Below are 17,505 nucleotides of genomic sequence, written 5' to 3' on the forward strand. Positions count from 1 at the left end.
CAGATGTATTTAATAGACCATGGTCCTTTAACTTCTCCAATATCTGCTGCATATGACATTTTAAAAGTTTTAAGTTTTCTGCACTGAACTATGACCATTCCTAACAGCAAACTTTTAAGTCTCCAAAAAGGATATTGGAGCCCCACAACAACGAATCCACCTGGATTGTGGTAACACCACTAAGCTGTCAAACACTACACAAAGATCATCTTTGGACTACAAACTGCTCAGGACAACTTTAAAGTGGTTAGCTAATGGTTGAGCCTCATAAACTACTCCAGTCAGGACTTCACATAAGCTTGCACTTTCCCATCACATTGAGACTGGACAGCAGCTGGCTCTCCCAGGACTTGACCATTAGATTCCAATTTTCTCAGAGTTCCCTACAGATGCCATCATCCACAGATAGCAGGAAGTAATTTTAAGAACATGCCCACATTCCCAAGAGGTGGGGTGGGTGGTTTTTGGTCTTTGGTGGGTTATAGATGTCTGTCATTATTTAGGGGGGTTAGTTACAAGTTGTTATTTACTGGTCATGGTCAGGGAAGAAACTAATCAAAGATTACTAGATTCTCTGAAACGAAAAAGGAAGATATAAAAATGATAGGATAAAAGGGTAGATTATTGACTCTACTTTTAAACTAAAACAGCAAGCAACTACGATTCTCAAACATTTCATATTGGTATGGATTCTTGCATATTGATACAATCTTAAGGTTATTGTTAAATTGCTCTTATTTAAGATATTTTTGTATATTGATACAAATATAACGTTATTTTTGTTATACTATATTGTATGTTTCTATGTCTTGTTTAAGGTATTGTACTTATGTGGCTCATCTAAAAATGTAAAGTTCTAATCCTTGAAAGCTATTTAGAATAAAGAAATACAGGCTAGTAGTTAGTCATCTATGTATGACAAACTTATAGTCATGTTAAGTGTGTTTTCAAGGTCAAGCAGAGGCATATTTTAAATAGATGGTCTTCAAACACTCTGGAGGCCTACAGAATATGGCATTTTGATGTTTTAATAAGATAAGGTTTTTCATGATAGTGAGACATGTTTGCTCCTGGCAGCACCAATTTACTTCAAAGAACCTCCATATAGAGTTTGCTCTCATTCTGAAAAGAAACTGCCCTTACCTCAACTTCTGACAGAATGTTGTTCAAACTGGCCAAGCAGGACACAAAGACAACAGCTGACCTTTGCAAAGACAAGGTAAGACAGTTCTTCAAAATTCCTGCTCACAGCAAAGTCTGTTAGATATTCTAGGCCAGTAGGTTGAAGATGGATGGTCCAACATTGCAGAGAGAATTTTGAGTAACTGTCTAGGCAGACAGATGTCTCTGTTGTTTCTTGTTTTTGTAAGGTGCTTCTTGTGCACTTCCTGTTTCCTCAGGTAATATTATATCCTTGTTGGATCTCTGATGGGGTTGAAGACTAGATAGTTATAGTTATAGTTTTCCTTAGCTATGGTATAAAATAAATTAGATACAAAACTTTAAGACTCCCCAAGGTAGAGTATTCTCAGCTTGACTGACTGAACATTTTGAATTGTATTTCTTACTTGATAATTGTTATTATTATATATAGTCTTACTATGTTAGAGTTAAAACCTTTCCTTTTTATTTAGACAAAAGGGGGGAAATGTGGGACAATTGTTCTTACAGCCATTCCATTGTGCCCACAAAATTGCCTTGAGTCAAAAGATGATAGTCAGCAATTGGCTGACCAGGATTAGCCACAGAGTTGTTGGAGGACTAAGGAGGTCTGCTAGAGAGAGACAGGCAGAGAGAAGAGGGAATTCCAGGGCTGGTGGGTAGGGAAAACACAGAGAGAGGGTCGGCCAATAGATTTCTCCACTGTTCCTAAAATTCGTCAGCAAAGTTTTCCAGTAAACAAACACCCATGATACATCACTTACAGTTTTTCTTGCATTCTATAAACCTACTTGTGGCAGTATTAGTACTAGTATTATTTTGAAAGTGTTTCACTACGTAGCACAAGCTGGCTTCAAAACCACTATGAAGCTCAGAATGGCCTAGAACTCCTGATCCTGCCTCAATGTCTTACTTGCTGGGATTATGGCCACATTGTAGTCTGCATTGCATTCCCATCTTCAGAATTTTTAGTTTCTTTTCTCAGTGAGTTCAAGTGGCTTTCTGTTTCTTGTCATCATTCAGGTCTACTCTAAAATAAAATCCTGAGTCTTTGAAAAAGAATCCCTAGGGAAACTGGGAAGACAGCTCAGCCAGTAAAGTTCTTGCTGAGAACAAGCATGAGACCTAGCATGGTGGTGAATATCTGTAATACAGTGCAGGGTTGGGGTTTGGAGGAGAAGTAGACAGCAGAGATGGAGCCTGGAATTATCTGGCCAACCAGTCTAGTCAATTTGGTGAGCTCCAGCTTCGTCAAGAGACCATCTCAGGCAAAGCAAAAACAAACAAAACAAAACTCTCCCTCTCGCAAGAAAAACTTAGGTGGAGAGAGATGAAGACACCCATCTTTAATTTCTGACTTCCATACACATGTGCATGTGTGCCTATACATATGTACACACACAAATAAATGAACACATACAATGAAAAAATTACTAGTAGAGTTGTAGATGAATGGATGGACAGAGACAGATAGGGAGGATAAAATGACTGTTAACAAACCATCTTAATATATATAAGGAATCTTATATAAACCATCTGGATAAAAACAAACAAACAAAAAAACCACAACACAGGCTAGGAATGCTAAAGGCAAGCCATAGCAGTCTATTAAAAAGTGACACTTGGCCATAAATAAGCAAAGAAAGCAGAAATGTCCTGGGGTGATAGTTTGGGAGTGGGGGTGGGGCTGTAAGAAAAAAATCCCATGTATTAGGACACATAGAGGGCGAAATAACTTGTTTTTAAATCTATATTATTTGGATACTAGGTAGTGTGATCAAATTTGGGTTGGTTTTTAAAACAAAACGAGGTAATTACAGAAACATTCAAGGAAACAAAACAGAAAGTGATGATGGGCTATTACCATTTCCTACTCAATTGTTAGCTACACATTTTGAATGAGAATGTTGTCCACAGGCTTCTGTCTGAATAGCATGTGTGTCACAGGGGAGGGGGGAGGTCTGCAGTCTTTGAGGGTTCAAAGACATTCCCAGTGCTCACTTGCTTTCTGCCTCATAGTTGTGGAACAAGATGTATGTTCTCAATGTTCTCAGCTGTTTCTGCCATCATGCCTTTGCTCTGTCATCATGGACTTTAACCCTGACATAGGAAGCCCAATTAAACACTTTCTTTTACAAGTTGCCTTGGTCATGGTGTTTTGTCACAGCAACAGAAAAGTATCTAACACACACACCTAATCTAATGTTTTCATTCCCATGCTACAAACACACTAAGACTCAGAAACTTGCACAACCATAGCCGTAAGCATCAGAGAAAGCACTGATCTTAGGATAGATCTGACTCTGCCCTAATTGTATAAGTGTACTTACTATTTCTCTAAATAAAGGGACTAAAGGACCATGCAGCTCTCAACAGCAACTCAACAAACCAAGAGATCAGCAACCCATAGAGGACAATTTGATAAGGAACTTAGGAGAATCAAAAGAATATGTACAATACAGGGGAGAGGGCAGACTCTGAAGTCAGAAAGACCCAGGTTTAAAATCCAGCTTAGTCAGTTACAAGCATTGTTGTGTTACGACAGCTTCCCTATCCCCAAATAAAAAAATAGAGTTTCTTGGTGGATGTTATTGTTCAGATACAATGAGTTACTGCAGCAGGGAGACTGCCTTACACAACCAGTTACAGCAGCTAGATATGTGTTAAGTGTCTGTAAGTCCAGCACTTGAGAGATTGAAGGGGGGCAGCTGCAAACTAAAGATCAGCCCTGACTACATAATGAGACCTAGAAAGAAATAACCAACCAACAAAAACAAAAACAAAAATTAAGACCTAGAAAAGGAAGGATCATTTTGGTTATCCAGGTGAATCCAACCTAAGACTGGATTTTAAAGAGTACATGCATCTTTAAAAGTGGAAACTCCTAGATTAACTAGAGATGGGAAGACACAGAAGTTTTAGAAAGACAGGGCACAGCCCAGGCACATATACCTTCAATCCCAGCACTAGGGAGGCAGAGGCAGGTGGATCTCTGTGAGTTCAAGGCCAGTCAGGTCTACAGCCAGGGTTGTTACCAGGACACAAGAAAAACGTAGACAATGTCTGTCACTACCTTTGAAGAGATTAAAACCAATGCTGTCTCTCTCTACTAGTGTATGTGTGCATGCGTGTGTGGTTGTTATGTATTTATGGATATGGAAAGTTGGGAAAAGCCCTTAAACGACAGCTAGCAAGGAGACCGGGAGAGGAGCCCTACAGCTACAACTATTGGAACTAAGTTCTGCCAACAACCTGAATGAGCAAGGACTCTCCAGAAAAGAACCCAGCATTGCCAAAGATTCGACTTTTGCCAAAACAGACACATACATCTAAACTGTAGAATGCTAAGGCAAATTTGTTTTGTTTGAGCTACTAATTTTCTGGTAGCTTATTACAGTGAGAACAGAAAATTAATATATCCTATATCTCTCATTTACATAAAACTCAATTTATTTGCGCTTTACTATTTCTGGAAATGAAAAATAATTTGGTAAATGCCATGCTGCCTGCCCAGCAAAAGCTACATCATATCACACATTTATCCTTCATGACAGTACTGACTGTGCCAGGTACCATCCTGCCTTCAAGGAGTTGGTGGCAATAATACAGCCATCCATATTCATTTTCTCTCTCTCCCAATTAGCTATACCTGAAGATGAGAATATGTAAGATAATTGGGAGAAATCTAAGCTTTATCATAACTATAAAAGCAAAACTGTGGGGTCTTGTATGGTGGTACACCCTTTAATCCTATCACCTGGGAAGCAGAGGCAGGCATCTCTGTGAGTTTGAAGCTAGCCTGGTCTATACAGCAAGTCCCAGGTCAGACAGGTCATATAGTGAGACCTTATCTCAAAAAAAAAAAAAAAAAAAAAAAAAAAAAGTAAAACTGAGGTAGGAGAGGGATACCAAATGTAATGAAACCATGTCACCACAGGCTCACAGTATAGTAGACAGCCCAAGGTCTTTGTTCCACCACATACTAAAATAATTCTAAATCTGTAAAACAGAAACCTAACCAATGTGCTGAAGGATTAAAAGATAACAAACCCAATGGTACAAGGTAGTAATTCCAACATTCAGAAGACAGACGCAGAAGGATCTGAAGTTGAGGCCAACTTATATTACAAAACGGAGACCATAACCTTAAAAAAAAAAAAAAAACAGCCGGGCGTTGGTGGTGCACGCCTTTAATCCCAGCACTCGAGAGGCAGAGGCAGGCGGATCTCTGTGAGTTTGAGGCAAGCCTGGTCTACAGAGCGAGTTCCAGGACAGCCTCCAAAGCAATACAGAGAAACCCTGCCTGGAAAAAACAAACAAACAAAAAAAACTTAAAAAAAAAAATCAGGCTGCGCCAAGTGGTCCACAGTTTGTAATCCCACTCTCAGAAGATGGGAGCAAGAGGATCTTTTCAACATCATCCTTCCCCACACCAACAACAGAGGTCTGCCTGGACTATGTGAAATCCGACTATAAAAACAAACAACAAAAAAAACCCCAAACAGGTTCCCCCACATGTAGCAGTGTCTTGTCTGTGAACCTGTAATGGTGGCTATACCCTTTTGGGTAAGGCCTCAGGCGGACGGAAGCGTAAGGTGTGGTCTTCATTGCCTGCTCTCTCGTGTCAGTGGACCCAATAGAAGGGCAGAGAATTGCTCCCACAGTTCTTTATTATCATCTGTGTAGGTGTTCCCCAATAAACACCATTTACCATTTATCTTGGGTCTAGTGAAATCATTACACCCTCGCCTTCACCCACACACAGAAAACCAAAAAACAAAACAAGGACTAGCTGAGTCTGTAATCCCAGCACTGAGTAAACTGGAGCAGAAGAATCATTTGGGCAATTTAGGCTATGTAGTGAGATCCCACCTCAAATAAATAAGCAGTAAAGGAAAACAAAAAACGTCCAAATCAAGGGCTAAGGGTAAACAACATGACTGATATTACATAGAATCTATAAAAAGCTTTTAAGAATTCTTTATGACAATTTACCACCTAGAAAGTGCGAAAAAGCCAGCAATGGTGGTGCAGCCTGGTCTACAACAGCTAGTTCCAGGGCAGCCTCCAAAGCCACAGAGAAAAACCCTCTCTCGAAAAACCAAAAAGAAAGAAAGTGCAACAAGCTAATGTGATAGAAAAGGCCATATAAACCTAGTCTCAGTATTCCTTAGGGAGTACTTAAAAAAATCCACAAAACAGAAGTCTATCAGCAAGAAAAGAATCAATTTAGAAAAAGCAGTATAAAGGATAGCCACTGACCAGGAGAGGTATAAAAGTACTACTGCTAACAAGAATTTTTAAGAATAAAAAGTCAGCAGGGCAGGGGTGGCGCACGCCTTTAATCCCAGCACTCAGGAGGCAGAGGCAGGCGGATCTCTGTGAGTTCCAGACCAGCCTGGTCTACAGGGCGAGTTCCAGACAGGCTCCAAAGTCACAAAGAAACCCTGTCTTAAAAAAACAAAACAAAGCAAAACAGAATAAGAAGTCACTGAGGAACTAGTAAAACATCATCCCAAGACAAGACCCAGGAGGTTGGAGTAAGAAACAGGCAGGAACTAAAAGGAGGCGCCTACCTGACTGTGGCAGCACAGGGAATCCAGAATCTTTTTGGCAAACATCTTTTCCTTATTATAAGCAAAGAACAACAGCTAAAATGTAGGGTATTTCAAAGCTTGTAATAAGAAAGTGAATGAAATCAAGGGAAATATTTAACAGAAAGTCAGCCCGAGATGAAAGGCTCCGGTCTTCTGCAGTAAAGGCCACAGCCTCCAAGACTGAGTGGGGGTGAGCAGAGGTGAGATGGCTAAGTTCTGCGCATGACAGTATAGAGTAGCCGTGAGGTTCACTCAGGTTCTGCGCATGGCAGTATAGAGTAGCCGTGAGGTTCACTCAAGGAGTGATTATCGCCAACTGGAAACTTTCCCCAACACTCAGTGCCATGAAATACATTGGATACAACAAAACTGACAGACACTGTGGAAACTTGGGGGCACGCACAGAGCAGAGAACATGGACACTAATAAATACTGCAATATTAAAACTTAAGGGATAAAACACATTACAAGACTAAACTCAGGACAGCTGGACATGGTGATACATGCCTATAATTCCAGCACTCAAGAAACTGAAGCAGGAGGACTCCCACAAGTTTAAGGCCAAAACAGGCCTTGTCTCAAAAGCAACAACAAAAGCAAAAAACCTCATTTCAGCAATACCAACTTTTCCAATACAAGCTGAATTCTCACCGCTCCAGAACTATTAAATGACCCATGTTTAGGACGTTTTTCTACGTATGTGTAAATAGATTTAAAATGCGTCTTCAAAGAGCAGAAATGCAAGTAGAGCTCACAGGTCTGTGACTTGCCTTGGGCAGCGCGTTCACCTCCCTATCCGGCAGTGTGCCAAGCGCTCACATCACACCATTTCACCAACAGTCTGACTCTGCTGAATCTAACACTGGTGACCCTCCCTCCTCTGTGGTCACTGACACAATGCTGTTCAGGTGCCTCTTCCTCTCGGAAGGAAGGAAGGAAGGAAGGAAGAAAGGAAGGAAGGAAGGAAGACCTTCTCAGCCGCTTTTCCTGCTCACTAAAGAAAGCTCACTGCCCACTTCATTAAAGAAAGGCAACTCTGTCAGATCCCTAGGAGTCAATAGTTTTAGATGAACCAATGCTCCAAATGATTTTTACCAAATAAGAAAAACTTGGAATTTTGGGGTGCAGGGTCTGTAATTTCATTTTGCAATTGTCTGACCTATGGTATAGTCATCAAAACCTGATGTCAAAGAAGGAGTATGGGGATGAATGAGGAACTTTGGGGAGAAATTTATTAGAGTAGGAGCTTATTAATAAATATATTCATGCTATGATACTTCTTTCCTTCCCTGTATGATTTTGTATTTTGGAGCCGGGCGTTAGAGGCGCACACCTTTAATCCCAGCACTCGGGAGGCACAGACAGGTGGATCTCTGTGAGTTCAAGGGCAGCCTGGTCTACCTAGTGAGTTATAGGACAGGCTCCAAAACAAAAGAAAACCCTGGGGGGGGGGGAGATTTCTTATTTTGGAGCCTGGAGAGAGAACTCAGTGGTTATAGGTACTTGCTGTTCTTTCAGAGATCAAGGGTTCAGTTTGAAACACCCATATACAGTAGTTCACAACTCCAGTTCCAGGGGATCTGACACCCTTTTCTGGCCTTTGATGGCATCAGGCACATACATGGAATGTACACATACACACACAAACACACAGAGGCAAACACTCGATATACACATAAAATTTTTACAAATTGAAAAGACCATAATTTCAACAGTTGGAATAATGAAATCTTGGACAAAGAGGATTCTATTTGTGATTAGCTCTCAGATGTCTAACCAGGGCACTTAAGCTTCAAGTACTTCTTTTGAACTGTTGACATTACCTCTTGCTCATATGGTGAACCTGGGCTCATCATTTCATTTCAGCTCAAATGCCACCTCCTAAAGAAGGTCCTGCGCACCTCCCTCAGGGCAAACAAACTTATTTAAAAACTAGTGAAAAGACTTCCAACGAAAAAGATCATTTAAAATGAAAGCTTCAGCAGGGAAGGACAGCCCAACAGAGAATGGGGGAGCAGGGGAAGAGACCACTGCAGTCAACAGGGAGGGAGAAGTGCTGCTGTTTCTCACTATTGTCAAATGAAAAGGCCTTGGTCATACTAGAAAGCATTACCATAATCTAGGCAAAGAGAAAAGGGGAATTCTAGCTAGGAAGAAGCACAATTGGCTGGTGCATTGGATGGGGCGGGGACTGGTGATAAGGGTAAAAATTCAGAGATGCCAGGTTTCTGAAGCATGCTTTTTCCACTGATAGTTATCTACTTACATTATTATTATTATTATTACTATGTCAGGCTTCACCAAAACAAAACACTCTGCATTATATATATTACATATTTTGTAAATGATTTCTCAGAAAGATATTACCAATGAAAATGAAAACCACATTTTAACTGCATTTGGCATTACATTAGGGAAAACTGCACCTTGTTCATGCAAACATTAAAAAAAACAACTTCTCTATGAAAGCTCTGTAAGTCACAGTATGCTCAGTGGGTTCCTTTCTTTTGGGAAATCAAAGCGCATCTTCCATTTTATCTTCATCTATTTCCATATTTCATTGATTTTATATCTGTGTATGCATGCAAATGGAGGTCAGAAGACAACTCGTGAGAGTCAGTTCTCTGTACCACATGGGTCCCAGGTATCAAACTCAGGTCATCAGTGATGGTGACAGCTGCCTTTACTCACTGAATCATCTCACTGGCCTTACTTAACCTTATTGTTAAAACACATACAACTCAGAAGAAAAGCCCAAGAATGATTATTTTTCACCAAGAATATACGTAAGTATTTGCCTTCATTCAAGCACACATTTTTCACACTATTACTAAAAAATAAGATGGATCTAAACTGAGGGAGTTAATAACATTTTTTTAAGGGTGAAACCACATTACACCTATTAATATATTCTCAATGAAATAAAATGGTAGAAGATTTTGAACAAAACCGATAGGCAAAAAGGTAGTAGGATTGGGGTCAAAAACTGAAATTATTACTGTACAGTAACAGAACTAGAGTGGTCTGTTTGGCTCCTGGTTAATTTAATCAAATACATGTGTCCTACCTTAGACTAGGTCCATCCTAAAGCACAGAGCCACACAGAACACCTTTTCTACCCTCAAGAAGTACATAAGTAAATCAGTCTAGAATTAACTTCAGGGAAAAAAATGATACAAATTGCAAAATGTAATCCAGAAAATAAGCAGTCACTTCTCACCAAGGTACCAGGAGAACACCGGCATATTTAAGAGACAAGATGTGTTGTTTCTGAAGGAATCTGGAAGACCTGGGCAAGGTTTTTATTAAAAGACTAACAAAACTTCATAGGGAAAGACTGTGACAGAGAAGGCAGGCCACACAGAGGAAGGAGGAGGGACCACAGAAGGCCTCAAAAACTAGCCATTGGGCATCACAGGCAAGAGAAAGTGAAGCAGAGGGAAAGAATGCTCCAAGACAGGCAGGTACTTTTTATAGTTCATCGAGGGTGAAGTAAAAAGGCAAAAAGGCATGAGTGAGCAGGAGTTTGCCTCTTGACCCAAATATTTCAGGAAGATTAAACTGATGTTAAACTACACTAGCTGAACTGGAGTGTTGACTAAGTGCTACTCTACAGCCCAGTGTTAAGCAGTCAAGTGCCTGAACTAGGTCAGAACAGAAGGCCAAGAAAGGCGTTCCTTCTCTTCAAATGCACAGGAACTACTATTGGATGGGGACAAATTTCATCAGAATAGAGCACCAGCTTGGTCATGCTTGCAGCCCCACAGCTGATCCCCAATAAAAGCAAGATACCCTGCAAATTCTAAACCTAATTTTTGCTATTGCTGAGACAACCCATGTAAGTGGTTGTTTCCACAAATCCAGGCATATGGTAGTTAATCTGACACCTCAAATCTTATTTTTTATAACTCAGTGGTTTTAGATGCCACCTTTCCAAACAGTTGACAAAATATGGCTTTACCCAGTATCTTGCACACAAAACAATCAGGTTTTCTTACACTTACGCACTCACGCACACACGCGCGCACACACACACACACACACACACACACACAAACCTTGCTGAAAAACTGTATTTGCAGCTGGAAGTTTTTATTTTAGGCAGCAATCAACATTCTTCCACAGTTACTTATGGAACCTACTACATCATAGGGCAACCTCGAGCTGCTTCTTCATTTACAAAGTTGTGCAAAGGGTGCAGAGTTGTGCAACAGTCACCACGGAAATCAGACTCTGGTGTATTAATAGTTTTAACACCTGAACAAGCTTTAGGCTTATTATTAGATTCGAAATAAGGCCCAAATCGCAGGTACTCTAACTGTTTCATAAAGAGCTTCTTTATTTGCTTGAGAAACTTATTAGGGTCATATCTTAGAGTGGAAATTGATGATTCTTTTTTTTTTTTTTGCTTCAAATGTACACGAGGTCACCTGAAAATCAGCATTTGTGACTTGACACAACTGAAAAAAAAAATCAGTCTTCAATCAGCATACCACAGTATGCTCAATCCCTGAGCACTGACCAGCCTTGCATTACTATCAAATCAAATAATCCCAGCATACACGTGGCAAAAGTCGCCAGGCTCTATGGTGCTTTTAATGACCTCGAAAGGAACAGCCCTGTCATCAAGTCATGTGATTTGACTTATTGGGACTTGGAAGTTGAGAATGTTTTTTTAAAAATTTTTTTTTCTTTAAATATTTTTCTCTGCTCAGGCTGTCCCACTTCAGGGTGCGCCTTGCCTAGGCCTAGGCGGAAGCGTGCAGGTCGGGGAGGTGGGACCAGGGACAAAAATCCGGACCGGGGCCCGTCACGCTCCGATTCGTTCGGCTTCCCTCTGCCTCCTCGGGCCGCGGAGACAGTCAAGGCGGGGGCCCCGGGGACGGCGGCTCTGCTGTCACACCCTCCGGGAGTCGCAAACGGCTGCCGCGGGCCCGGCTGCAGCGGGCCCGGGCGGAGCGGGGAAGGCCCGTCCAGGCCGCGGCCGCTCGCAGCGCCCACGTCACCAGCGCCAGCACTGCGGAAATAGAGCGGCGGCCAGGGGACCGAGGGAGGATGGGAGGAAGGGAGGCGCCGCGCCGCCCGACCCGCGCCCGCCGCCGCCGCCGCCGTTTGCCCCGCCTGCCCGCCCTGGTCCGTCGCAGCCCGCCGGTGGCCTCACCTGTGTCGCCGATGATGATGTACTTGAAAAGATAGGCGTACGCCATGGCCGCGGCCGCTCCGTGCCTGGCTCACGGCTCCTCCTCCCGCTGTGCGCCTCCTCCGCGCCCTCACCGGCGCCGCTCGGCCGCGAACCCGGGCCCCGCCCGCCGTCGGCCGCCGTCAGAGCCAGCAGAAAGGACCGAGGGGCAGTGGGACGAACTGACAGCGCCGAGCGCGGATCGCAGCGGCCCAGCCCTTCGGAACAATAACAGCCGCGGCGCCTCCGCCCCGCCTCCGCGCCGACCCGGAAGTGCTGCCGCCGCCGGCGCCGCCGGGGGAGAGGGGCGGAGCCGTGGCCGCGCCCGCCGCTCCGAGCCCCGCCCACCCCGGAGCCCCGCCCACCAGGCCGAGTGCCGGGAGGTGCCGGGAGTCTCCGGGAAACCGGAGCCCGCTGGGTTCGGCCGCCGGCCCGCGTGACGGGAAGCCGAGAGGGCGTTCGGTGTCGGGCCGCGCCCGACTAGTGAAAAGGCGTTTGGGAATGTGGGAGCCCCGCGTCCTTGGTGGCGCTGGTGTTTGGGGGGGGGAACTAAATCGGGCGGAAGTACTCATGGTATGTCCCTATCATGGAATAATACTATGCTGTTAGGCTGCTCCTACAAATATGCAAAAACAAAAGCAAATCTGTATAATTATTCAAGCAGATATGCGTTTGCATGACATATGTCAGGCCATGATTCCAAGCGCTGTGTAATGTGTACATATATGGCTTAATCGTGTTCTGTGTATGTATGTATGAAACACTGAAGTATGTGCAGAAGCAATGTGAAAGCAAACACCTGATATTAAGTTACATGATCGAATTGAGGAAAAAGTCATTGAGGCGTGTGTGTGTGTTCGCGCGCGTGCAGTTTGAAGGGTTTTTTCTTTGTTTAGCCTTTGAATGTATTCTGTACATATTGCAAGTAATATCAACTAGAGGCAGACACAATTCTTAAAAAGGTCAGGCTTTGAGGAAAGTAGAGGGCAGTGTTAAAGTATCTGAATAGTTTTCTAGAGAGATCATGTCTGAACCAGATATGAGTAAAAGTGTATCAAAAGGACAAAGGTTACTACCAGTCAGCCATACGTTTATAATCTTAGCACTTGGGAGATCGAGGCAGGAGGGTCAGGTGTTCTAGATCATTCTTCACAGTACTGGGTGTTCTAGCATGAGACCCTGTCTCAAAAAAAGTGTATCCCCAAAATAGCTGAGCGGATAGATAAAGCACTTGCCATGCAAAGCCTGACTGAGTTCATTTCCTGGAAACCACAGAGGAAGGAGAAAGTCAACCACACACATGTATGTGCACGCACACGCACACGCACACCCACACGCACACGCAGGCACGCACTACAGTATAAGGAATAAGGAGACTATTCAACATTCATTGATCTGCTCAGGGAATCTAAAGTTGTATAAGGAAGCAAATGGAAAGAAATGTTGCTGGAGGAGGGATGAGCAGGATTTAGTGGTCCGCTTCCTGCTGATATTTTCTCCTTTTGGGAATCTGTCATTCCATGTTTACTGTTGATGCCATCATGCTAGGATGGCTGTAGTTGGTTACAACAGCATTTGCATGGCTGCCAAGCAGGAACTCAGTAGGTTTTGCTGCACTACTTGGATGTGATTTGCCCAAGTTTCAGGAACAGGACAAGAATTTGACATGAAAAGTTACTAGAATTGAAAATCCTATAGGATGTTTATAGAAGCTTAGACTCCTTTGAAAATCAGGAATGTTCCCCTAAAGGAATAGCTAGTCTGAGAAGTTGTCCATGCCTGGCCACGCAGGGCCTTGTGTGCCGAGGTATATACATACAGAGCTTTATACAGGAGACACAAGGGAAATTATGAAGGAAGAATGGGATGTGTAGAAGAAAAACACATAACTACATACATAGCTCCAGAGGGGAATCTTTTGCTGGATTGTCGTGTACATCTACGATTGTGGGCATGTGTATGCTATGGCACCCTAGTGGTCAGCATACAACTTCCTGGAATTGGTTTCTCCCAAAACATGTGGGTCCCAGGAATCAAACTCAGACTGCCAGGCCCAGAGGCAGGTGTCTTTATCTGCTGAGCCATTTCACCAGTCCAAACACTTGATTTTCAAATCTTCCTCTGAGACTCAGTTCACTTCTCTGGAAAATGTAGATGATGGTGCTTTGAAAAGCCAGTGTGTGGCCTGGAGACTTGGTTTCGTGCACATGCATGCGGACTTGAGTTTGGATCCCCAGTGCCAGGTAGACACAGGCTAACCTTGCTGATCAGGGAATCCAGTTGAGTTAGCAAGCTCCAGGTTCACTGAGAGACCCTGCCTCAAAACACAAGGTGAAGAGCAATTGAGGAGACACCCAGCGTTAGTCTCTGGCTCTTGACCCATAGATGCACATGTACTTTAACACACATGTACATGTGTACACATGAAAGCAAAATGAACCGAAGAGCAAGTAAGAATGTGCGTGTGACAAAAAGAAAATTAAAATATTTTAAGCATTATAAAAACTAAGGCTTAGGGTTGAGGCTCAGTGATGTAGTGCTTGCCCAGCATGCTTAAAGCCCCAAGGTTCCATTCCCAGCACAGAAAGAACTTTAAAGATTTATGTTACTATTTTGATTTGTATGTGTGTGTGTGTCTGTAAATAGATGTCCTGTGTTTGAGGTTCCCTAAGGAGCTGAAACGCAGAAGGTTGTGAAATGCCTGACGCATGGCTTGGAAACCAAGCTTGGGTTTTCTGGCAAAGCAGCAAACTCTCCTAACTGCTGAGCCATCTCTCCAGCCATAGTTTTGTTTTTTTACTAAAAATATAAAATTCTTTTTTTTTCTCCAATTTTTCAAGACGGGGCTTCTCTGTATTGTTTTGGAGCTGTCCTGGAACTTGCTCTGTAGACTGGGCTGGCCTCGAACTCACAGAGATCTGCCTGCTTTTTCCTCCCAAGTGTTGGGATTAAAGACGTGTGCCACCAATGCCTGGCCAAAATATAGAATCCTTAAATACTGAATACTTTCTAAAAACGCCTTTAAGGAAATAAAGATTTAAGTACTACATGAGTTCATGCTTAAAGTCAGCTTGGAAGCTGAACATTGTGACACACATCTGTAATCTAGCACATTGAAGCATGGGTTGGAGTCCAGTCTCGATTACATAGCAAGACCCCCATCTCAAAAGAAGGAAGCATTCTTTCTTCCATGTCTTTATTTTCTGTCATTGGTAGTATTTTGTTTTATTTTCTCCAAACATATACGTTGCCTTAAATCTTCTTGTAAATGGAGATATAAGTATATGTCACATAAATGTAATTTAAGATATTTTATTTAGGCTGGGCGGTGGTGGCACAAGCCTTTAATCCCATCCCAGCATTCAGGAGGCAGAGGCAGGTGCATCTCAGTGAGTTCAAAACCAGCCTACAAGAGCTAGTTCCAGGACAGCCTCCAAAGCCACAGAGAAACCCTGTCTCAAAAAAAAAAAATCAAAAAGTTTACCAAAACATTGGACTATGCAATAAAAATTACAAAGACAAAAAGACAATCATTAACCTGCCATACAGAGTTAAATTATATAGTAAGATATAGAATTAAATTATAGCAAAAGTTTTTGCAAAGCACACCAAAAGCAGTTCCTTTACAGGAAGAAGAAACAGTTGAAAACTAGTATATTCTGTTTTGCTTAGAACCAGAGGAGAGTGACCCCTGTCTCCATCTCTGTACTTTTAAGCACTTGATCCATCTCATACAAAGATGTGGTCAAATCCTGGTATAGATGGGGCTTTGGTCCCAGGACCCTCAGGGATACCCAAATTGTACAGGTGCTCGAGTCCTGCACATAAAACAGCATGGAATTTGCATATAGCCTATGTATATCTCCCTGTCTACTTTATATTATTTTTAAGACTTATTTGTGCCGGGCGTTGGTGGCGCACACCTTTAATCCCAGCACTCGGGAGGCAGAGGCAGGCGGATCTCTGTGAGTTCGAGACCAGCCTGGTCTACAGAGCTAGTTCCAGGACAGCCTCCAAAGCCACAGAGAAACCCTGTCTCGAAAAAACGAAACAACAACCACAAAAAAAGAATAGCTCTCCATAGGCTCATATGTTTGAATGCTTAGTCACCAGGGAGTGGAACAATGCTTTGATCGGATTAGAAGCATTAGGAGGTGTGGTCTAGGCCTAGTGAGTCTCCTCTCTCTCTCTCTCTCTCTCTCTCTCTCTCTCTCTCTCTCTCTCTCTCTCTCTCTCTCTCTCTCTCTCTCTCTCTCTCTCTCTCTCTCTCTCTCTCTCTCTCTCTCTCTCTCTCTCTCTCCCTCCCTCCCTCTCTCCCTTTCCCCCTCTCTCCCTCTCTCCCCTCTCTCCCCTCATCTCTGCAGATGCAGCTTTTTACCCTCAACTACTTTTAGTCCACAGATACTGAACCCAGGGATGTGAAGGGCCAATGGTGTTTATTTTTCCAGCCACAGGACGTTGATTGAAAGCCGGAGACAAGCTTAAAAATCAGCATGTGGTCACAACCCATCACTGAGGGAAGCCCTAGCAGGAACTTAAGGCAGGACCTTGAAGCCAAGACCAACAGAGGAACTCTGTTTGGGGGCTTGCTTTCTCTGGCTTACTCAGCTTCCTTTTTTTCATTTTTCTTTTTAAAGATTTATTTATTTTTGTATGCATTGCTGTTTTGCCTGCATGTACATCTGCGCAAGGGTACCAGACCCACTGGAACTGGAGTTACAGACAGTTGTGAGCTGCCTGCCATGTGGGTAATGGAAACAACCTGGGTCCTCTGGGAGAATAACCACTGGGCCTTCTCTCCAAGCTCCCTCAGCTACCATCTTTCTTGTACAGTCCAGATCCACCTGTACAGAGATGGCACCACCCACGTGGGTAGTGTTAGCATTCAGACACGCCTAGCCCACACCTTAGAGACCAGGCAGAGTGTGTCACTCCTGCACTCATACTCAGTACACAGGCAGGCAGCACCCTGGCCTGTTGTGTGGCCTCTGTGCACGTGCTTTGTGGTCCTCCCTTAGAAGGGTGGTGCCCGGACTGCTTTCTCTCTCTTCCCCCCCCCTCCCCATATCTCTCTCTCTGTTTCCTCTCTGCACTCCCATTTTCCACCCCCCCTAATAAACTCTCCATGGGAGAGCTCTCTGTCTCTCACCAGCTCTTAACAAATAGCCAAACCATGTTTGTCCACCGCACGGATATGGTATATGCTTTATGCTCACACAGAAGAGATACATTCTATCTGTGGAGACTGCTCAGGCTGGTACATATGGTAAGCCAGTCCCAGAATCTTGATTTCTCTGCACACCAAGAGTGCCTCCATCCTTCTGAAGTAGACTTCCATTAACCTGCTTCATGAGTCTCGTGGAAGGTCAAATGGCAATGAAAAGTCACTGTCCCAGACTTCAGGATTTGTAAAGCCCATGTGAAGTGTAGAGTGTGGAGGAGTTAAAGATTAATTGAATAGAGTGTGAGCAAACTCCTCTCCTCTCCCCTCCTGTCCTCTCCCTTCCCCTTCCCTCCCCTTCCTCTCCAGTCCCTTCCCCTACATTAGCAGTTAATGCAAATTATTTG

At 43.3% G+C, this 17,505-nt stretch overlaps 1 protein-coding gene across 1 annotated transcript in view; it reads right to left on the reverse strand.

Moving 5' to 3' along the window:
* Positions 1 to 12,212, reverse strand: part of Rab2a (RAB2A, member RAS oncogene family) — a 77,330-nt gene extending 65,118 nt beyond the window's left edge. Inside the window, exon 1 of the mRNA XM_005066732.4 lies at positions 11,920 to 12,212. Within this exon, the coding sequence (XP_005066789.2) occupies positions 11,920 to 11,965 (46 nt within the window). The 5' untranslated portion in view covers positions 11,966 to 12,212. The remainder of the gene's footprint in view (positions 1 to 11,919) is intronic.
* Between the last annotated feature and the right edge of the window lie 5,293 nt (positions 12,213 to 17,505).

This window comes from Mesocricetus auratus, unplaced genomic scaffold, assembly GCF_017639785.1.
Source record: "Mesocricetus auratus isolate SY011 unplaced genomic scaffold, BCM_Maur_2.0 Super-Scaffold_6730, whole genome shotgun sequence".
In the NCBI taxonomy this organism is placed as follows: domain Eukaryota; kingdom Metazoa; phylum Chordata; class Mammalia; order Rodentia; family Cricetidae; genus Mesocricetus; species Mesocricetus auratus.